Below are 23,232 nucleotides of genomic sequence, written 5' to 3'. Positions count from 1 at the left end.
TTTTCAGTTATCTATAACTTAATTAACATCATGATCAAAAACCATTATTATATCACTTTTTAAAATAAAAAAAACTTGATTTGAATTATTTTTTCTCACTAAGTAATTATTTTTTCTTTCAAATTACTCAATAATTTCACTTCCTAATTCAACCCATGTGCGTATATGGATATATATATACACACATATAAAATATTATATACACACACACATATAGTTTCATACGATCATACAACATATATATTACATACATCCATTGAAAACTCCATGTAGCTGTTATGAGCCGGCTCAACAATATTGTTCCTAAACTGCCCCCGCCCTCAATGTCCATTTTAGTTCATCGGTAAAACGGAACATGGGCATAACTGTAATTTAACCGCCCCCCCAATTGCATTGCCGATCAAAACACAGGGTTCGTCTTCGTCCTCCATGGCTTCGTACGAACCTTCGATTTCGAGCTCAAAACTTTAATTAGAACCCTTGGAATATTCGATTCCCGACGTATCTTCAAATCTCCAAATCAAAGAATCGCGCTTGCTTCGCCGCCAATTGGACATCATTGGCTCCGATTTTTTAAAGGTATAAGATTTGAATTTTGAACTTCAATTTCGATTTAATTTTGCTCGATTTAAGTTCTGCGTGTCGAATTTTGGGTTGAATTTTTTACGTGTGATTGAAGGTTTGTAATGCTTGATTTGTAATGCTTGATTTATCTAGGGTTTCGTGGATTCAGCTTCCAGGGTTCCATTTTGTATCTGCGAATTTTTTGGGGGTTTTAAGGTTTTTTTTTATTAATGAAGTGAAATTATAGAAAAATTTGAGCTTAGGATGCAATGAAGTACAAAATCTTAACAGTAGACCAAAATTCGAAATTTTTATGTGACTATCTGTTTTGATAGGTATGTTTTGTTGATTAGAATGGAGAATAATTGATGACAAATTAGGAAATAGTACTCTCATTGAGTGAAATTTAGCGCAAAAGACATTGAACTTACATATCGTACTTCAGCTAGAATAATCCACCTAAAGAAAAAAGACTAGGGGGAAAATTTTATTTTCATGGAAGGGAAGATGATAAATGTAAAAGGCACCACCTATGGTGACTGCGGTGGTACTCAGAGATAGCTGTGCTCATTTCATTATCTCAGGTTCTTTTTTAGGTTAAAAGAGAATGACAGTCAATATTGATTATTCTACTAAGCTCAAGAGTAATGATACTTGAGCCGTCATATGGGCGTTGGTGATAGCATGTTCCATTTGTTGTGCTCATTATCTAAGTTACTTTTTATTGGTCAATGAGCTACTTATGGAGTGTCAACTGGAACTGTGAAACTCATAATTAAATAGTATCAGCAAGTAATTCATTTTTATGTCAGCTTATATGATTCTCCTTTGATCTTTGGTGTGCTCTTATTCTAATGAACATGTTGTAAAATTCGGGGGATAGACCTGGGAGGAGATTGACCAAAGGAGACTCTTTTTACTGATTGTTTGGTTGGGTGTGCCCTTAGTTACCCTGGAGAAGCCATACCTCAGGAAGTTTAATCAAATCATTGCCAAACACCCAAGAATGGAACAGTACCCCAGTTTAGTAAATCATGCAAAATTGAAGTTAAAATGCTTTCTATTTACTTCAGCTTATCTGCTTTGTGCCTGAATTTACTATAATCTTGTTGATCGGAATAATGTTAACATTAATGGAGCTGCATGCTCATACTTTGGTTCCTGCTCAAAATTCTCGTATTGCATGCACATCAGTTGCATTTATTTTTGTTTATATTGTGTCTTGTTTGTGACAGTCTCGTGGTTTCTGGGCTGTAATGCTAGATTGCTTATATATCAGGGATATGTGATTAATCTTTCTCGTGTGGGTTGCTTCACCAATTCACTTTTATGGATGTAACAAGATTGAACATCTAATATAAGGCTTAATTTCTTTCCTTCTTCTTCATTTTGGATCAGGGAGCTTGCGAGTTTGTTTGAATCCTTTAGGTTTGTATTCTGTGGACAAGTTCTCTGAGATTAAATGTACCCTTACTTCAAATTTTAATGTGATCTTTTCAACTTGTTTTACCCTTGAAGGAAGAAATTATTAATTAATGTTCTCTATGGTTGATGCATCTCAGTCCAGTTTTTTGTTTATACATTTTTGCATTTGGCTACTTCATGTTATGTTTCCTATCATTCTTTCTTTTCTTTCAGCATTCAGGATTAAAAATGACTACCCATCCTATGATAGGTGAAAACTTGATCAATAGTTTGGAAAAAAGAACAGGGACTTGGCTTCGTATCTTATGATCCTTATCTGTTTCAGGTGTATTGCCCAGTCATTGTTCTTAAAAGTTAGGGCTTTATGTGCCGTTGTGCGTCTTTGTCATGCACCTCTGTATTTTCTGGCTTTGTGACACGATTATTGTGTGGAAATTGATGCAATGGCAACTTCTAGCAAGTTTGATCTCTCGTCTGGTAGCCCAGATAGACCATTATACACCAGTGGGCAGCGAGGATCCCACATAGCTGCTCAATTGGATAGATCTGGTAGCTTTCGCGAAAGCATGGAAAATCCAATTTTATCTTCACTTCCAAACATGTCAAGAAGCACATCCGCAATAACACAAGGAGATGTAACGAACTTCTTGCAGTGTTTACGCTTTGATCCAAAATTGGTTGCTGCAGAGCACAAGTCTAACAGACAAGGGGACTTAAAAAGACTTATGAGCGTCGCTCTTAGCATTTCACCTGATGAATCTCCATCTGCTTCAGTAAAGGGAAAGTTGCTACCGTCTCCAATTCCGGAGGAAATCAAACGAGTTAAGGCTGGTCTGCGTGAAAGCTCTATTAAGGCCAGGTAGTTCTGTGTATGTTTTGCAATCTGGTTTGTGGTTGTGACTTTCAACTACTCCATAACATTGAATAATTGTACAGGGAACGTGTAAAAACTTTCAATGAAGCCTTATGTGCATTCAACAAGGTTTTCCCAAGCGTACCATCTAAGAAGAGATCAAGAGCAGAAAGTTTTTCTAATGAACGTTCTAGTTCGATGCTATCGAGCGATCGGTCAGTCCTGGGGCCAAATATGGGAAAGATTGGTATTCAGAATCATGCTGTCTCAGGTGGTTTTGAACTTGAGCAACAAAAGTCAGAAGAAAGGACAAAGAACTCTATCCCAAACAAACGCACTCGTACTTCTTTGGTGGATGCGAGGGTTCGTATTTTAGAAAAATTCTGCTACATTTCCTTTTTTAACTCGTCTTGTTTATGTAATAATAATTTATTGAGCATTCTATATGCATGTCTTTTTCAGAATTAGCTTCTAGGTACTATTTTACTTGTGGTTGTGGCTAAATTACGTTTTGTTTAAAGATTCCTTAGAAATCATCATAAGTTGTTGTGATTATTGTATGTAGCTGTGGTTATTGTATGGAGCTACCAGGCTTATGGGCTTATTTGGATGCTTAACATTGATCTAATCTGGAACCTTCTTCCACTTAAATATCGCTTTCAAATGTCATGAGTAGGAACATCTTTATTTGAATGAGTTGGGTTATGGTACTGAAAGGTAGTTTGCTTTTGTGCATTACAGTAGATTTTGATATATGTAGTATTTTTGTTTATTTTTCTTGGAATTATAGTGCATATATGATTGCATATAATTATGATTCTGCATGCTAGTTTAGCTCTGTTTTATTGTTCTCAAGCTGTGGATTGGGTTGGGCATTGCATTTGGTTTTTGTGCTTTTAACCATATGCATTCCACTTGCTAATCCATGAATTGATAATGTCTGTTGTGATCTTGAAGTTCCACCATTAATATTTGCTGCACTCTTATGATAACTGTAGATGGATGTGCGGAGTACTTCTCTTGTGCGGCCATCTGGGGCTGTAGACAAGGATAGGGAAATGCCGAGGCTTGCAAGTAGTGGTGCAGTTCAGGGAGAGGATCGAAATTTATCTGTCAGTGTTGATGGCTGGGAAAAGTCAAAAATGAAGAAGAAGCGTTCCGGGATAAAGCCAGATGCTTCTCCAAGTATGGTATCCAGCAAACCAATTGATGGCTACCGTGAAACTAAACAGGGAATGCAGCAAAGGCCTGTGAATGATGTGCGTTCAAGGTCAAATAATGACTCCCATGGGTTTAGGTATGACTTCTTAAAGAACGACTTGCTCTTCCCATAAGAACAGATTGACCCTATCACTTTAAATTGTATTCCTTCATGTTTTAGGTTAATTTGTTTGGCATTTTCGCAGTTTTTAATTTTTATTTCTAAAAGGAACTGAGGAATAAGTAGTTCTTTTTGGGTCAACTTACTGGTAAGAAGTCTCAGTGATTTTCAATGCTAACAAACTTATGCTTATTGTTTATATATTTCCACTGAGGATCCATAGTGGATGTAATAGTTCTTTAAACGTTGTGCAAGTTGTTGTTTGTCACCTTTCAATCACCATTTATGTATAGAGGTTGCACAACATATGCAAAATTTGAAAGTGCCAAGGTTGTATTTTATGTATCTAAGGGTTATGTTAATATCAGGTTTGATTTACACTTAATTTTTTTTTTTTCACTATTATATTTGGGTATTGATGATAAGAGATAACTTGTAGACACAACTTGACATCACCCTCAAAAAGTTGTAAAAGGGTTGGATGAATCAGACAAAATAATGACACCAGATTATATGGTTTTAGTTATTTTTCCTCATATGTAAAACAATACTATTTCTTCATTTCCGTGTTTTCATGTGAGTTGTACTGTCCAATTATTTAAGGAAAACGTGTTAATATTTTTTGGTCAGATTCTCCGAATCTGAAAAGCCATGTTTAGAAATTCTAGGCAAATTATGCCTTTTATAATATAATTACTATCGAAGACTTTGGTACTTGTAATCTTGATCCGATGATATAAGAGGCGATGTGCTTGGTGTTAACAATTGCCCGAAGGATATCTGTATCGTTGTAGAGTCCTTTGTCTACCAGTAGTGATTGTTTAAACTTCTGCTGTTATTGACAAGAATGAACCCCGTGATTGGAACTGGAATGGATAACCCAGAACTATCTTCTGGGCTTTCACCTCATAGTACAGAGGGCAAAAGTTTTTTTCTGTCATATGAAAACGTTTTTAAAAATGGGTGAATTGAAGGATCAATCTTCTTGTTGTTGACATGTTATTTCGTTGAAATTTTACATATTTATTTTGTGTTGTTGATTGATTTTTGTGATATACTGCCTGAGAGGTAATGCTAACACCTTGTATTTTTATAGGCCAGGAGTCACTAATGGAGCTGTTGGAGTCGGAAAGTCAGACGGAATCTCGCAACCAACTGGCTTCGGCTTTCGTTCATCCATTCCTAAGACTGAACCAGACAATTCTTCCCTTATCACTGATAAGAGAGATCGCCCTATTGGTACGGATAAGGAAAGGGCAAACCACAGAGCTGCTAATAAGTAAGCATAGCTGCCTTGGTATTTACTCACGTGGTTAACTTCTGGAATGGTGTTTCGCTGCTTGTTAAGGGCCTAAAGCTGCATATTTATCTCTAGCTCCGTTCCACCTATTTATATAGTAATTTCCTTTTTTTTTTATTTTTATTTTTTATGAGACTGCATTGATGACTTTCTTTTTATTTTGTATTTCTTTCAGGGCAAGTGTCCGTGATGATTTTAATTCAGCTAGTCCTACCTCAAGCACAAAGATGAATGCTTCTGTTCGGGCTCCACGATCAGGCTCAGGTGTGGCACCCAAGTTGTCCCCAGTTGTTAATCGAGCAAATGTTCCTAATGATTGGGAGATTTCTCATTGTACGAATAAGCCCCCTGCTGCCGTTGGAGCTAACAATCGCAAACGCATGACATCAGCACGATCTTCATCTCCACCTGTTGCTCAATGGGCTGGCCAGAGACCACAAAAGATCTCCCGTACTGCAAGGCGATCAAATTTTGTTCCTGTTGTTTCAAGTAATGAGGGAACCCCTCCTATGGATAGTCCATCCGATGTTACTGGTGGTGACATTGGGCTGGGATTTGCCAAACGCCTGACTGGAAGTTCTCCTCAGCAGGTTAAGTTAAAAGCCGATCCTTTGTCTTCTGCTGCACTATCCGAGAGTGAGGAGTCAGGAGCTGCTGAGATTAAGTCCAGAGATAAAGGCAAAAAGACTGATGAGATAGATGAGAAAGTTGGACAGAATGTTCAAAAGATGTCCACTCTGGTCTTGCCATCAAGAAAGAATAAGCTGGTTACTGGGGAAGACCTTGGAGATGGTGTTCGGAGGCAAGGGAGGACAGGGCGCAGTTTTAGTTCCACAAGGGCTCTCATGCCAATGACTGTCGAGAAGGTTGGAAATGTTGGAACAGCAAAACAGCTAAGAAGTTCCAGACTTGGTTTTGACAAGAGTGAAAGGTTTAAATATTGTACTTCTGTATATTTGTCTGACTGTCGTATAAATATCCTGTTTATTTTGTAACATTTAATAGTTGGGATTGACTCATATTTAATATAAATTGTTACACAGCAAGGCAGGCCGACCGCCAACTAGGAGACTTTCTGATCGAAAGGCCTATACACGTCAAAAGCACACAGCAATCAATGCAGCAGCAGATTTTCTTGGTAGGGAAACCTTTCAGTTTCTGAAGGAATAAATTTTTGACTTTATCTTTGTTTACTTTAGTGTTTATTGCTCCTTATTCACTCTTGTTGCAATTTCCTAAGTGGGATCAGATGATGGACAGTGAAGAGCTTTTGGCTGCTGCAAATGCAGTTGTTAATTCTGGTGCCTTTCTCATTGATCACTTTTGTTTTTACCCTTTTCCAGCATTTAATGTTTTGTTGAATTAATAGTTCTATTATTGCCGCAGCTCGTTCCTTCTCCAACTCATTTTGGGGGCAAATGGAGCCATATTTTAGTTTGTTATCTGATGCCAACATAGCTTTCCTGAAGCAACAGGTGATAGCCTGCTTTAATTAGAGGGGATGAAGGAATATATGTTGTTATTTTCTTGAAAAATGATGTCTGTAAACAGTGTCATGTCACTAAAATGTTTTATTTGGTATTTATATTCATGGGTCAACTATACCTCTGTCTCTGCTGTGGATAATGAGGTCTTCTAATTTTCTATTGATTTACCAGGGCGACGTTGAATCTAATGTGACAACTCTTGCTCAAGTTCCTTCTAGTGTACATGGGAGCACTACTGTTGCTAATGGGCATGAAAAAATTGAATGTGAACCAAGGATTGGTGACTTCCATCCAGAACAATTTGTGCCAGGAACTGGAGATCATGCTGCAATTTCCCTCTGTCAGAGACTCTTAGCAGCACTGATTTCAGAGGAGGATTCTAGCAGTGTAAATGAAGACTTTACATTTGATTCATACGGAGTTGATTTCGATCTGGATGCAGAGGTGGAATCCAATGGTCTGGATCAATCACAAGATAATGTTCAGTTTGCTGGGCATACTGCTTTTAATGGTTATAGGATTACTGGGAGGCCAGAATATGATGAGCCAGAAGGTGTAGTGGGCATCCCAAACAAAGTAATCAGTTCAGACTTTGGTCACTTGCGAAATGGTTTCCTTTCAGACCCAGCGGTGATGCCTGGATTGGCCTGTTCAGAATTTCAGTATGGTAACATGTCGTTAGATCAAAAACTTGTCCTGGAGGTTCAAAGCGTTGGAATTTTTCCAGAGCTAGAGGTATGGTTCTAGAAGACACTAATTTTATTTTCTTTGGTTTTACTTGACATATTGTAACAAGCTTTTCCTTTTGAAGCTTTGCATTTTTTATTTTCCTTCTGCTGCTGGGGTTAGGAGTTCATCACTCCTTTTAGGCTTAATGTTTCAGAATTATATATTTTATCCTTCCGTAATATGGAATATTATTAATTATACATGTTTTTGCATAATCTTTGTTAAGCCTGATATGACACAGACGGAGGATGAAGGAATTGATGAGGAAATCAGGAAATTAGAGGCGAAGCACCGTGAACAGGTATTTTCATGTATAGTATTACTCTGTATTATAATGTATTATGGAATGGATATGGATAGGAGCTTATAGAAATTAATTGTGTGGATGTATTGGAACAGTTATTAGTTACTGTGTTTCTGATTTTGTTGTTAAGGTTTCCATTTAATGGTTTTTTTTTTTTTTCAATGTAACAGATCTCCAAGAAGAAAGGCTTGCTGGATAGACTGATGAGGTCTACCTCCATGGCAGAAGAATTCCGAGAAAAGTAATTAATCCTTTATCCTGTGGTAATTTTGCTTAACTTTCTGTCCATCATGGTATAACGATTCAAATTGGTTTCATATAGGGAGCTTGAACAGCGTGCCCTTGACAAACTTGTTGGAATGGCTTATGAAAAGTATATGGTAATTTCTTTGACCTTCCATCGTCTTATTTTCTTTTTATGCAATACTCCTTGTAAGGTTTTCAGGATGCAAATTTAGGTGTAATAACTAGAGGGCTAGAGCTGTAACATTTAACTGATCCATAATAGATCCATAAAAATAACGACTCTTTCTTAGGATGGCCCTTGTTACTGTCAAAGTTCTTGCTTGCTGTCTTTAACATATATATTTTTTGTGATAGAATGCTTGGGGTCCTAATGCTACTGGCGGGAAGAGCTCCAGTAATAAAATGGCCAAGCAAGCTGCCTTAGCATTTGTTAAGCGGACATTAGACAGATGTGATGAATTTAAAAATACAGGGAAAAGCTGTTTCAGCGAACCCTTATATAGGGATATACTTCTTTCTGGCACGCGACAAGCAGAGGCTATTGCAGAGGGTGGTAATGCCTCCAGGGTTTCGGGTATTTCTTTTTATGCCTTTGAATGTAATATTGTGAATGTGCTTTCCGTTCCATTATCGTCTGATGCATTTTCTTCTATTACTTGTGTAATCAATTGCATAAGGGGATGAAGGACTTTGCACTCTGGGTATTTTCTTCCTTTTCTTTTTCAATCTCTATTGTTTGACATGTCATTTTTTATTTTTTATTGTCTCTTCTGCAGCTTCCATGGGTTCCCAGCCAAGCTATTCACAGTTTAGTCAGAATGCAGATAATCTTAATGTCATCTCTTCAGATGTGCTTCAACCGTTAAATCACTTATCTGAACAAACTACTGGTAGAGAAGAGATGTGGTTTAACAGGGTCAAGAAGAGGGAATTATCACTGGATGACGTAGGTAATAATATTGGAACTTCAATTGCTGCATCGGGTATGGGTGGTTCTTTAACGAGCAGTGCAAAAGGAAAGAGGAGTGAGAGGGATAGAGATGGAAAAGGGCACAACAGGGAGGTGCAATCTAGAAATGGAACTCCAAAAAGTGGTCGGCCAGCGGTATCTAATGCTAAAGGGGAAAGAAAGTCAAAGACGAAGCCTAAGCAGAAAACGCAACTATCTATTTCAGTGAATGGCCTCGTTGGCAAGCCATCAGAGCAACATAAACCGGCATTGCCTTCTGGATCAAGGTCAGGTGGAATGACTGCCAGTAACAATGCCAAGGATAAGGATGAGATTTCCACGGATGTAATGGAGGATCCCATTGACCTGTCTCACCTACAATTACCAGGAATGGATGTATTGGTTGGCCCTGACGATATTGATGGCCAAGGGCAAGATTTGGGTTCATGGTTGAATATCGATGATGACAATTTACAAGATCATGATTTTATGGGTCTTGAAATTCCGATGGATGACCTCTCAGACTTAAATATGATGGTTTGAAGTTGTTTCTCTGTATAGTCTTGTTCATTATACTATTGACAAATGAAACAAAATTGATGTTTCAAGAAATGACTAGTGATAAGAATAGTCATTGGAGTATCCAGAGTCCCAGCTACACATGCATAGTCGTTTGGCTATCGGTCCACAGTTAGGTTATATAGATTCTTTCGTAGGCTCCTGCAAGTTAAATTTTGAGTGAACCTTTCGGATGTTTTGGATTTTGCTCCTGTATTAAGTTGGTTACTTTGACTGTAAAGATCTTTTTGTTCAAGGCACTAGTTAGTATGGCTTAGTGATTATATCTTAGCAAACAGTGTATCCTGCCTGTAGCGTTTACAAATCAGAGAACGACGCCCTCTTGTACATACATTTTATATTCCTAATAAAAATCAGCTCTTAATTTATATGTATTATTCTCTAGCAGGCAAACTCATTATTTGAGGTTTTGCCTTCTCTATCTCTATTGGTTTTTTATTGTTCTACAGATATCTTCAGAGAATGCTCCTTTGAGGTTTTGGTCTTCTCCAACTCAGCTTCCGCCACACTTGATTACTTTCGGTGTGTATACTGATGAGGCTTACTGATGGTAAGAAAATTTCCTTCCCCATTATAGTTTTGCTTGTTATCAGACATCAGTTGCTGTAGATTTCAATTTATTAGACTCGGTACTTTTCTGATATGATATACCGTACCTGGAATGTTATGCACAGATGAACTTCAGAGTGCTTTTTGTGGACCTTGATTTCAGACCGCCAAGGTAAGTCTTTACTCCTAAGCCTATAGCTACTCCCGAACCTTGGTATGAATTTGTTTTGAATCTTGAGTTTGAACCTTTGGTTTCATTGCTTTTGCACTGCATTGATGTTCATCTTGTTTGAGGTTTATTGCTTTATCATCTCAAATTTGATGCTTCGCTCACTCCTCCGGGCTTATGTTATGTCTTGCGCTTACTTGATTCTGGTTTTATTTAGTTTGAAACTTGAAATGTGTTTATACCTTGTGTTTAGTTCATTCCCTACGTATTCGATTATTGTCAGTGAATTCAGGAATTCAAAACCCAATTTTAGAGTTTAATTTAGATCACGGATGTATATGGCAAGCTTGTGTTCAATTGTCTCCCAATGCTTCCGTTGTCCAATCTTTTGTTGTGTTTCGTTTATGTAGTTAGTAATTAACTTGTTAAAAGAGGAATAGTAGAAACTTACAAGGATATTGAACATTTTTTAATTTAGACGTTGTTCCCGGGTTTGACTGATGTATTTTCTGTTTCCTGAATCATGTTGATTATTTTTTCTATAAAAAAGATTGACAACTAGCGGCAAGCCACGGTTATCCACCCCTTCCGGGAATTGGAAAGACTCACAAAGACATTTTAGCCTTTCCCTGACCACAAGTTTGGCTTCCACATCGGTAGCGGGTCTCAAACCTGAGACTCCAGTTTTTTGTTTTAAGAAAGCCTTGTAATCCGTCCTTTACCACTGGGCCACCAGCTCGTGGTTTCAAAATCATGTTGATTTGTTGCCTTAGTTTCATTTGCAAGGTGGATCATATCTTGTACCCATCTTACATATATGTCCTCGAGCTGCAGCCCCGTTGTTTTCCCCCTTATAAAACATAGGATGACCAGAAATGTGTTAGGTACGGAGCATGCAGCCTAATCTGCACTTGTTTAGACCATCTTTGGAGATGTCAAAAATGCCGCATAGACATACAACAGTAACAAATGATGTATTATTTATTTCAACCGAGATGTTAAAGATGACATGGAAAAGAAGGCTAAACTGACATGGACAAAAAGATATTTAATTGAAGCTGTCTTCAAATTTGATTTTTGTTATTTCCATTGGCATTCCACTTGTCTTACCTTAAATGCTCACATATTTAAGTATTTATTATTATTATTATTATTATTATTTTTTTGTCAAATAATAGATTTTGTTAGATTAGATTAGATGTTAGATTAGCCACTGATGAGATTTGAACGCATGCCGTCATGCAAGAGCTCAAAACCATTCTACCACTGTGGTGAAGGGCCAACAATTCAACATTTATTATTTTTGTTAAAAAAAAACATAAATGAAGCAATAAATTTTGGCATATCGGATAGAAGGAAAAAATTGACAATATATCAAATTGGCAAGTCAGCCATCAAATTTCAATTTGATGTTTTGAATTTGACATCTCCTTTGGAGATGTTGTCAGTAGATGGATTTGTAGGTGACACTTCGCTTATGTGTTTCGGCCTCCACGGTGTCTTGTTTTTAGCAGTTTCATACTCCTAACTCGTTGTATTTTACCATTAGTTATCCTGTTCCAATTGCCGAAGGCACTTCTTTAATTTCTGAGTTCAACCCTATCGTTCTATCCCGAAACCGAAAGTTTTACTTGGTATGCATGTGGCTAGGTAAATTATGTTTCCTTCTCGAGTTCTTCTGGCAAAGGCTACCTCCATAGTCAAATTCAAGCTTAAATGTGATGGCGTCTATGTGGGGAGAAGTATTCGCTAGCTAGTGTTGCTGGCCTCTTAGGTCCGGCCACCCTTGCTCTGCCCTGTCGGGGCCATGGGCCAATATAGCTGGCCTCGGGCCTTGGTGGTGGCCCAAATTTATCGTTCTGGTGAGGAAATTGGGGCTTAGGATCCTCTTCTCCTAGGGATTCCAAATGAGGAAATCCTAGAAGAGCCACTGACTCCAATTATCGTCCATGTACGATCCATACTAAATCTGATCAAGTGGTCCATTCTACCTCCTCTAAGTTCTTGACAACCCATCTTTCTTTCAATAGAATCTTTCATGGCTCAAGTTTTTGGTGATCGGGACCCAAGTACGAGACTCATGTTGCTTTTTCATTTTGGAGTTTTAGAGATTTTTTGTTCTCATCATTTCATCATATGGCAAATGCGTGTTGGACGGGTTGCTCACATTTTGAACACATCTTAAATGTGTATTAGACGAGTAATGTTATTTAGTTGGTGCATTGGTTGCAAGAAAACTTCTTCCGTCAAAGATTTGGGTCTATTCCATGTGACCATAACACTTGGTGTTATCCTATATCATGTCACTTAACAAGTGTTATGCTCGCACAACATGAAGATGTCTCTCGGCGAGACACCTAAAACCTACGTACCAAGTATTTGTGGGTAGTTGGAATCGCACTGGTCAAATCAATCACTTCTAGAACACACCTCACCAAATGCGTCTCCCATTTGCAGTGTTCTATCCAAAAAACAAACCAACATTAGTCCACGGAATCGGAGTTTCTAAAAGCTTGAAAACAGTGAGACAGATTACCAAGTAAACTAAAAGTGCTTGTGGTGCTTGCGTGTCGGTTCCAACTCCCGGTTGACCGCACCATGATTGGATACCACGTGTCGGCGAACCAGAGAGTGGTTGTGTCAAACTTTTTCTTTGGCACGAAATTCGCGGCAATATCGGTTGCTTTTCTGTGTGTTTGTGTTGTCCAATGAAAAGGCGGTCACACAACACGCAGTTTGAGATACGAGTGCGTGAATGAATGAATCCACCTGTCTGTCCCAAAAAATGTAGAGAGAGAAAGTAGGAGAGAGAAGAAGAATTTGGTACATCTCCCCCAACATAACAGTGCACTCGTAATCCGCCACGTAACCTTCCCCCGCCAAATCGTTACCCAGAATTTCAGAGCCATGACGTGACAGGATTCGTGGTCGCACTTGCATGGAAATGAAATGGAAAAATGGATATTTAATTTTTAATCACAATTTAAAAAAAAAAAAAAAAAAAAAATGGGGTTCAGAGCAAAGCAACGATAATTTATTTTTTCGAAGGCATAAAGATACACAGAAACATTTCAATCTCTTTCTAATAACTATAAAGTAATTTATCAACGTTGATAATTGAATTAAAAAACAACATGTAAAATACATACGCATGGTTCGTCCTAATAATTGTGTCATCCCATAGTGCTTAATTTTTAATCCCAATTCCATTTAAATATTGTGTACCAAGTTCTATGGGGTTGTTTAGTTTTATGCCTCCAAGAAAACCTACACTCTTTGTCGACTATTTAAAACAATATAAGGTACATGTGAGAGTCTTCGTTTGTTAATAAAAAAAAGTACGAGGGTAGATGAGTCGGTCTTATTTTTCTTTATTTTTTAAATATCAAAGTGGTGAAATTTCGAACCTTTTATATCCTCTACGCTTTAGATTTTTTTTTTTTTTTGGAAGTAGTCATTCTTACTTACAAGTCGATAACAGTTTGAGTTGTGTGTAAAAATACATTTTTTCGTGTTTTTGATAAGTTATTTATGCATGTGTTGAACTGTGATATGCAAGAAAGGGAATGATCGACCAACATCTCTTCCAACCCAGAAGAAAAGAGTTGTGGTAGTTTCCTATTAGGCCTCGTTTAGTAGGCTGAATGAGATATGTTATGACCAATTAAAATGGACTTGAGTCTAATCTGTTGTTTGTTGTGTTAAATGTGACATGGACATGATTGGAGATGATGAGTTATGAGTCTACAATAGAGTGAGTTATCTAACTTATTCTTATATATGGATTATAAGTCATGTCTTACAAATATCTGACAATCAAATCATATCTCTAAGGCCCACCCATATCCATCTCACCAAATTAGCCCTTAATTTGTTGATGTTACAAACTCAATCTTGTCATGTGACTTCAAATCTTCCAAATGTTGCAAGAGAGCATTTGTTCAAATCTCGCCTACCATTTTATTAAAACAAGGAACTCTTCCTCTTATGCAAGAAAAAAGTTTAATATGATTAAAAGATCCACTCAATTCAAGAGCTCAACCAACTAATTCCAAACAAAATAGTTATATGCTTAAAAGAATTCTTTGGGATGGTCTTGTATGGTTTGCTCTATTTAATAATAATGAATTATTAGGTAAGTAGTCTTACAAATCACCATTTTAAAGATATGATTCTTAAACCTTGGGATATTTTAGGCCCACGTATTTATTTATTTGACAATTTTATATTATTTTATTTATTAAATTGATTACGTGGGTGTGTAACTAATAGATGCCTTGCTTCGTTTAATTCCCTTCTTTGACATATCATGAACACGTGTTTGTATCTCTTTTCCAAATTTTACCAACATTTTTTTAATATAATTTTTCAAGTTATTTATATATAAATCCAAGACCTTGCATCAATGCATTTGCACACCGTCCCTTTACGCTTCTTCTTCGTTTAGCCACTTTCTCCTTGTTCTTCCCTTCCCACCTAAAATCTGCATGCACAGTTTTGAAAACTCTGGGCAAACCCCTCAGAACACATTTTGTATCTTCTGTCATACTGTTTTCTGATCTGTTTCCAGAACCGTTCGGCAAATTAAACGCTCTTAATCGCTTAAGCTACAAGTGATTACAAAGCGGAGAATAATATAGTTGAGTGAGCAAACTCACCATCAAACACCTTTGTTTCTTGTGTCTACTATTTTCTGATATGTTTCCAAAATTGTTCGGTGCAAGAATAAACGTTCTTAATCACTTATGTGCCGAGGTGAGAATTAATAGTTGAGAGGGTTATGAGGTAAAGTAGCTGGGTGACTCAGCTTAACTTTTTCATCCGCTTTTGATTTAAGTTAGTTGAAGTTGGTTTGGTTGAGATATACATGAAAGTTCCACAAGAGATTGAAAATCCAAGTTTCAAGAGGCTGATATGAGTTGCCTTTGATCCAGGGAACTGAAGTTTTCAATCATTTTCCTTTCTGGGGTTTTCTGTATTTGCTTTGGCTTTTTCTTTTCCTGACTTTTGTTTGCTAGAAATAGGACAAAGCTTTCTTCTTCTTTTTTTGTGAGATCAGTGGGTCGGTAAAAAGTTAGAAAAGGAAGGTTTTGGTTCTCTAGAGACTTGAAGAAGTTAAAGGATTTTCTGAAGTTTTTCTATTTATATTGTGGAATTTCAAGTTCCCATTTCTAAATGTTCATGTTTTTGAAATAGATCACAAAAGATTTGATTTTTACCGAAGGCAGTAATTGAACACTGGTAATTTTGTAAGTTGGGTTTGGAAGGTGAAGGTTAAATCTATGGAGGATTTAGCTCAGGCAGTTGCTGTTCCATATAGGCTAGGCAGTTTGATCCATGAGGATTCGGCAGTAAAATCCCAGATGGAAATTACTGGCCTCAAGCTAATAGCAAACGCGTCACCTTTGTTCTTCAATAGTCCTCATGACGAAAACCGGGGAGCGGAAGTCGTGAATCGGGAAAGTCCGAAATATAGTAAGTTTAGGCCAACGTGTGACCGCGTTGGCGATGGATCGAGTACTTGTGATGCGTCCACCTCGCTTTTTCCGGCCAGTGGGGATAAGAAAATGTGCGGAACAAGCTGCAGTCAGAGAGTTTTCGATTTGGATCGCGTACCCCTTTGGGGTTCCACGTCTATCATTGGAAGGAGACCGGAGATGGAAGATGACGTTGCAGTTGTGCCGCAATTTTCGCAGGTTCCGGTTCAAATGCTAATGGATGACAGTGTCTTGAATGGCATGAATCAAGGCCCAAATGACTTAACCGCCCATTTTTTTGGTGTTTATGATGGACATGGAGGTTGGCAGGTATGATAGCTTAACTGAAATTCGAATTTTTTTCCTATAGAATTTCCATTTTTGCATTGATCAAAGAACTTCTCGTGTCGAATTACTCAACTTGGATTCTCTCAATTCTGCAGGTTGCTAATTATTGTCGCGAACGCCTGCACTCTGCACTGGCCGAAGAGCTAGAAATTGTGAAAACAGGCTTACGCGGCAGAAGCAATGGGGAGGAGGGTTGGCCGGAAAGGTGGAAGGAGGCCTTCTCGAATAGTTTCTTTAAAGTGGATGCTGAGATTGGAGGAGCTCCAAGAGGCACGTATGACAGCAGACCTGATGCTTCTTCTGGGGGAGCTCCAGGAGGCCTTCTCCAACCTATGGCTCCTGAAACCGCCGGATCAACTGCTGTAGTCACCGTAATTTGTCCAACGCATATTATCGTAGCAAACTGTGGCGACTCAAGAGCAGTATTGTGTAGAGGGAAAGTTTCTGTGCCTTTGTCAGTAGATCACAAGGTAAGGCCTTTAATTTTTGTAGTTTTCCATTATTTCATCCATTTCGCATCTCGCAAAATCTCAAGTACAACCGCGTATATATCATCCCGCTCGTGCCTAAGTTTACAGACTGAATAGGTTTTGTTCTGGTTTTAGCCAGATAGAGAAGATGAATATGCAAGGATAGAGGCTGCAGGAGGCAAGGTCATACAGTGGAATGGTTCACGTGTTTTCGGTGTTCTTGCAACGTCAAGATCCATTGGTACAAACCTTGGAAACTCATCTTGTGCTTGTATGTATGGTCTGAGTTTGATTTTATTCATGCTGATGGAGATGTTCAATCTAATCAGGGGACCGATATTTGAAACCGTGGATTATACCGGATCCAGAAGTAGTGTTTGTTTCTCGAGAAAAGGAAGACGAGTGCTTAATTCTTGCCAGCGACGGGTTGTGGGATTTCATCACAAACCAGGAGGCCTGCGACATTGCACGAAGGCGGATCCTTCTGTGGCACAAGAAGTACGGCGATACCATGTCAACGGAACGGGGCGAGGGAGCTGATCCTGCTGCTCAATCTGCAGCAGACTATCTCTCAAGGCTTGCCATGCAGAAGGGGAGCAAAGACAACATCACTGTTATAGTAGTAGACTTGAAATCCACAAGGAAGTTTAAGAAAAAACCCTAATTAGAATTAAAATTGGTAATCAGAGATTTTATCTTAATCACCAAAATGACGCAACCCTAAGTTTTTCACCTGGGTTGGATGACACGTAGAAATTTTTTGCGTGACCGTCACACCACGTGGTTAATTGTGTGAATGATAGGTTGATAAAATCACGTGACGATGTGACAATCATGGCGAAAAATCTCTCCACAACTATAGCGTTTAAGAATTCTTTCGCCCTCCTTTGCGTTGTTCTTACTATATTATTAATTTGTACATGAACACCCAAATCCAAGGAATTACAATGGTGTTTTTCTATGTTCCTTTCCTTCTTGTTTGATAATCTCTCCAACAATCCGACCGCATAAACCACAATCCATAAGAAATTACTTGCACAGAAGGCAAATTACATAACACAGATGAATGAATTTGCAATCGTAAAAGACGAACAAATGCTTTCGACACTAGACAGATGAACAGATTTCCAAGTGCATTTGACGAACAACAAACAAATTTCCCCCAACAATCATAAACCTCAAATTTATGGAAAGTTGCTCGCTTTCCAGCGTTGAATGCAAAGTGTACTTCTTTCATTGGTGTGCTGATACAACAATTGGGTATAGGAGTGTACAGTCGAATCGACTTATCAAGGAGGAGAAACCAGTCACTTACAAGTTACAAGAAGCATTTCCAGTACTTCAGGAAAAAGTACGACTCATTCTACGATCCAATCTTTTGTTGAACAAGGTCTCTAGGCATACATTAGATTACAGTTCTAATTCAATCTTGGTAAGCAAGACGAAACTTCAAACATCTCACGTAAAGGAGTTTCAAGAAAAAAATGAGTACAGTATAAATATTTGAACAGAAAACGGCATAACAAAGAAAAGAAGCTTAATTTTCATCCACCATACAAAAAGAAATTCTGTAGAACCAAAAAATACTATCGAGGACATGCCATAGCAGTGATTCTTCATTTCCGCAACTGTCTTCATCCACGAGACCAAATTACACTAATAAAGAAAAGCAATGAATTTTCGAATTTCAGTTTCAATAGTGAATCCAAGATGTGGACCGAAATACAGATGTGAATATACCAGCTAGTTTTAAAATGTTGCAAGGGGAGATCCTGCTTCAGCGAAGTAAGAGGAAAGGTCAATATGCAAGTCATCGTACATGCTGATGAAAGGATGTCTCTGAAATGAGACCAAAAGACAAAGACCAAATCAGATTGAAGGTATCCACAAAATCCAGCAAACTTGTACAAGGAAGAAGAAACTGGGACAAAGGGTTTCATGGGCCGTACCAGGAGATCTTGAGCTGACGGTCTATCCTTCGGATCTTTCTGTACACTGAGATAAAGAAAAGATCCCCAAGGTAGGGTTAGTAACCTCAAAGAGCAAGAACATAAAAGGATAAACATTCGAGATAAACGGGAAAAAAATAAATGAACATCAACAAAGTTAAAACAGCAACTTCATCAACAGACAACGCAATGAGCAGAAACTCAATCACGCAAAGAGAATTCGAAGGAAACCCAAGTTTCTTGTGGTTCGATGGTTCAGTCCTTTTGGGGATGGACAGAAATGACCGAAAAATAACAAATGGCAAATGAAATTTAACTAATACAACCTTAGAGAATACAGTTGGTTCAAAATTGCTATTACAGGCGTAAACCATTGGATAGGAAGATGAGGACTAGTATTTTACAAGTGAGAATCGTTAACCAAAAATTACAAGTGAGAAATAACATAAAATATTTAATTTTAGAATATCACAAACTTAATACGAGCGGAAAAATTAAGCTTTACCATGCAGAAATAAATGAGCAGAACTCCAGAGAAAATTGATCGGAAGGGGCACAAGGTGCTGGTCCGTCAACGATGGCACTCATAAGCTCAAAAAAGTTAAACCATGCTTCACTTTGATCAGGTGGTACATATGGGAATTGACCTGTTGCACACTCGAGCAGTACTAACCCCAGGCTCCAAATGTCACTTTTGTAGCTATAACTGCGACAAGCGATTCTCTCTGGCTGCAAAACAAATTTTAACAGAAACAGTTAGTGCCTGCACCTCAAGAGCCCTGAACAAGAAAACATGATGCTTGTATACAATAATAAGTAAGTTACTCACCGACATATAGTTGTATGTGCCAATGAAAGTATTTGCCTGTTCGGACGTGCTTGCCTTTATTGCACTCACACCAAAGTCCGTTATCTTAACTTCTCCTCTATGATTGATTAACAAATTGGAAGGTTTGAAGTCCCGATGGATGATGTGCTTTTCATGATGAAGATAGCACAAACCCTGCAGCACCTGCATCAACAAGAAATGGAGAAAACAACACGTTATAATTAGTATTTATCAAAGTACGAAAGGCAGAGAGTTTCAGGTCTCATACATCAAGGTGAAGTAACTTGCCTGCTTACAAATGGCAGCAAGATAAAACTCTGGAATCGTTTTGACCTTCTTCAGAAGATTTGCCAAAGACCCACCATCCATGTACTCTAGGATGATTGAAATGGTACCATTATCGTAGAAGGACTGGTAACATACAACAATGTTTGGACATTGTGATGATTGATTAATTTTCAATTCCTGTACAATCTGCTTGCGGATAGACTCTTCAATGTTCATCTGAATTACCTGAAATTGGGATAACGCAAGGACAACATAAAGCAAACAACACGATATGCAGAAATATCCAATCGAAGGCATATCGGTGGATATCTCTACAATCTACAAAAGCCTGAAGATAATTCTAACAGTGTGAATTTCAAACATGTAAGGAGTGGTGTTTATAATTAAGGAATCTTAACTCAAAGAAGTTCCTGAAATAGTAAGAATTTTGAAATAGCTCATCAAGAGACCTCTACTACTCGACTTTACTCATCTCAAGATTCAAACACGATTGCAGCTTACAGCATAACTTTTGGAAATCCATCTTTAGGCTAACACATGAAGAAAGTTGAGGTTAGCCCAAACTCTTATAATACCTTGCAAGGTTTCTCCTTTCACCGATGTGTGACTCGTTTACCTTCACATCCTCACAAAGAGTCGCACATCCTCACAACAGACAGCGCACACAAATATTTGGAAAATTAAAATGGTGCTAAGGCACAACACGGTATTGATCATACCTCCAAAAAACGAGCCCAACCTTCTACGCTACACAAGGAGTTACTCGACTTGGGAAAACATGAACAAATAATATGAAAATTATGGGCCTTCCGCCATACCTTTAATGCAAAAAACTGGTGAGTCCATTTGTGCTGAACCAATTGCACAACCCCACCATTTCCCTTGCCAATAACTTTAATCGCATCGAGGTCGGCTAAAATCATCTGGTTGTCTGATGCTTGAATAGGTGGCGGCTGAGCATTTGCATTCACATTCACAACCAAAACAAAAACACATCAAAAACCTTTCTTTCTTATATATTCACAACATCACAGTGCATAACCTTGAGTAATAAGCAAACCCCATTTTCTAATCACAACAATGCTCACCAAATTGGCAAAATTTAACCCAATTCACTTCAAAGATTCAATCTTTACATTTCACAAAATTGAACAGAAATCTTCTGAGAAAAATCTTACAAATTCAACTTCTCTATGAGAAACGATCCGAACCCCTTGTTTATTAACCAGGAGATCGCCATCCTTAAACGTGCCGCTTTGAGTCCTGCCATACCACAAAACTCGTAATATACATATGTATATATACACGTATACACACACATATCTAGAGAGAGAGAGAGAGAGAGAGAGAGAGAGAGAGAGAGTTACAAGAACTTCGAGATGAAAACTTCATCAGGAGGAGGGAGAGTGAGCTTGAGGTTGGGTCCTAAGCTTCCTGTCTTCATGACTATGTGAGCTTTTCTTGTTTTTGCTTATTGTTCTTCTTCGAAGCACTTCTTCTGGTGCTTCTGCGTTTGGTCTTCACAGTCTCTGAGTTGAAGTCAGTCTCTTGGAATTTACAGAATGTCGACAAAATGTTTTATTTAACTAATATGTAATTAAGGAAATAAGGTGGGTCCCCACTTGGACTAGTAATAGTGCTGTGTTTCCAGCTTCCACTTTTGGTTGGGAAATTTTGGAAGGTTGGCGGAGACTCGTCCCACTCAAAACAACCTTTGCAAAATGGGTGGGGAAGAAGATGGAACCGTCAACTTTTTGTTAATACGCTTCAACCCCTTTTTTTTTTTTTCTAGATTAAAACGTGAGTTTTTGCCACTTAGTACCACATTCTGTTAATATTCTTCTTCATTTGAAAGTGAATTGTCTTAGGTTCAAATATCATAGATGACGAATTTGATACAAAATTAGGTTGTTCATTCTCCTTTTTCCTAGCGTAAGAATATTGATATATACAAAAATAAAAAAACAACGTAAGTTTCTACCTTCAATTGTTAAATTCTTGATTTTGACTTGAATGTATTTTTCTTGTACGCATGATATACAGAGGTAGAGGAAGGAAACTGAAAGTTGGAGTGCACGGGTTAGATGCTCCTGATTTTTATAAGACGGAAAGTTTGAAACTCGATCTTATACAATTGTACCACATGTTATGTATTCATATGACTAATCTGAACTCTTGAACATTGACAAAAAAAAAAAAAATTGTAAACACTTGAACAATAGTCAAAATAATAAATACAATAATTTATATAATTCTTGTCAAGCAATTCAATTTTTTTTTTTTTTTACAGCTTAAATTAGAATATAAATTACATAAACAAAATTAAGTGTACGAACTCAAATTACGTACATGAGACATGAACACTGCTCTGGTCTAATAAGCCATTTCTATTGGAAAAATTTCAATGCGCTTGAAATACGAAATGGTGTACTGCAGGTCATTATAAAAGTGAATGCAAGTTTTATTTTTTAAGTATTCCACCACTTATATAATAACATTTTGCGTAACACTTCCTGTTTCGAATACACTGAAAAATCTTTTCATCTCAACGAAGAGGTTGCATAATATCTATTTTATTGAAAAGATGAAAAAGGAAAAGGAAAAGTCAAGGCACGTGTGAAGTGTGAAATGAGGTTATACATAAAATTTAGACGCACTAATTCACATGATTGACTGCTTGAAAATGGGCTTGAAAATTGTTGACAGATCTTTTGGTTCACACTTTGCTTTGAATAGTTGCTTGTTAGTTGGTTAATCGTGAGGCCACAAATACAAACGGGATCCATATACTCTACGACTTCCAATCACTCTCACAGCTTCGATTTTGCTAAATTATGTAGGATTAGTATGTCATTCATGACACAAATATATCGTCACCAACTCACAGCAACGTACCATTTTCATCTACAACTAGCGCATGTAAATAATTATATGTTGTTGACGGAAGTAGGTTTCACAACTCGTTAACAGTGTAATTAACTATTTAAGGGTGCTTGAATGATTGTCGTTAACAAATTCTAACTAACTTTCATGCATAGGCAGCCTTCACAATTTGTCTAACAAATATTAAGACTCCAAAAGGCGTTAGGTGATAGTTGGTAGGCATGCGGGGACCTAGAGCCTAGACGTCTAAAGCAAGTTTAGACATTAGTTCTTACTTTTTAAACGTTTAAAGATTAATTGAAATAGTGAACTGTCTTTAAAACAGTATAATTTACTATCTAAGCACGTATAATCAACACATCAACAAATGTAAATACTATTCATGCATGCATAAACGACGATTGTAGCTAACAGGATTCAGCATTAACCGTGGCACATAGGAAAATTGATGTCTTGTCTTTGTGTGCCTTACTTTTTATTTTCTGTTAGTGTTTACCATAGAAGACAGTACAG

At 37.7% G+C, this 23,232-nt stretch overlaps 3 protein-coding genes across 3 annotated transcripts; 2 read left to right on the top strand and 1 right to left on the bottom strand.

The window, feature by feature from the left end:
- Nucleotides 1–297: 297 nt before the first annotated feature.
- On the top strand, nucleotides 298–10,125 carry LOC103951895. Its single transcript, XM_048575435.1, is given in 16 exon segments — nucleotides 298–579; nucleotides 2,315–2,848; nucleotides 2,926–3,205; nucleotides 3,841–4,139; nucleotides 5,260–5,442; nucleotides 5,639–6,394; nucleotides 6,507–6,601; nucleotides 6,704–6,723; nucleotides 6,725–6,764; nucleotides 6,850–6,938; nucleotides 7,122–7,685; nucleotides 7,921–7,980; nucleotides 8,154–8,224; nucleotides 8,306–8,363; nucleotides 8,584–8,803; nucleotides 9,006–10,125. Coding segments are annotated over 15 exon segments (3,867 nt in total). The 5' UTR covers nucleotides 298–579; nucleotides 2,315–2,432; the 3' UTR covers nucleotides 9,722–10,125.
- A 4,749-nt stretch (nucleotides 10,126–14,874) lies between these two features.
- On the top strand, nucleotides 14,875–17,736 carry LOC103951896 (protein phosphatase 2C 77). The gene is made up of 4 exons (XM_009363378.2): nucleotides 14,875–16,282; nucleotides 16,396–16,770; nucleotides 16,906–17,011; nucleotides 17,100–17,736. The coding sequence occupies exons 1-4, from the start codon at nucleotides 15,758–15,760 to the stop codon at nucleotides 17,432–17,434; spliced, it is 1,341 nt and encodes a 446-aa protein (XP_009361653.2). The 5' UTR covers nucleotides 14,875–15,757; the 3' UTR covers nucleotides 17,435–17,736.
- A 395-nt stretch (nucleotides 17,737–18,131) lies between these two features.
- LOC103951897 (mitogen-activated protein kinase kinase 2) lies at nucleotides 18,132–21,481 on the bottom strand. The gene is made up of 9 exons (XM_009363380.3): nucleotides 21,204–21,481; nucleotides 21,015–21,099; nucleotides 20,655–20,789; nucleotides 19,837–20,061; nucleotides 19,549–19,731; nucleotides 19,225–19,448; nucleotides 18,720–18,765; nucleotides 18,511–18,609; nucleotides 18,132–18,426 (listed from the first exon to the last, which is right to left on the bottom strand). The coding sequence occupies exons 1-8, from the start codon at nucleotides 21,278–21,280 to the stop codon at nucleotides 18,520–18,522; spliced, it is 1,065 nt and encodes a 354-aa protein (XP_009361655.1). The 5' UTR covers nucleotides 21,281–21,481; the 3' UTR covers nucleotides 18,132–18,426; nucleotides 18,511–18,519.
- Nucleotides 21,482–23,232: the final 1,751 nt, after the last annotated feature.

This window comes from the organism of the source record quoted next, unplaced genomic scaffold (assembly GCF_019419815.1).
Source record: "Pyrus x bretschneideri cultivar Hongxiangsu unplaced genomic scaffold, Pyrus_bretschneideri_v1 Contig8, whole genome shotgun sequence".
NCBI classification, from domain to species: domain Eukaryota; kingdom Viridiplantae; phylum Streptophyta; class Magnoliopsida; order Rosales; family Rosaceae; genus Pyrus; species Pyrus x bretschneideri.
The sequence above is the reverse complement of the archived record's forward strand: the minus strand, read 5'-3'. Positions and strand labels throughout refer to the sequence as shown.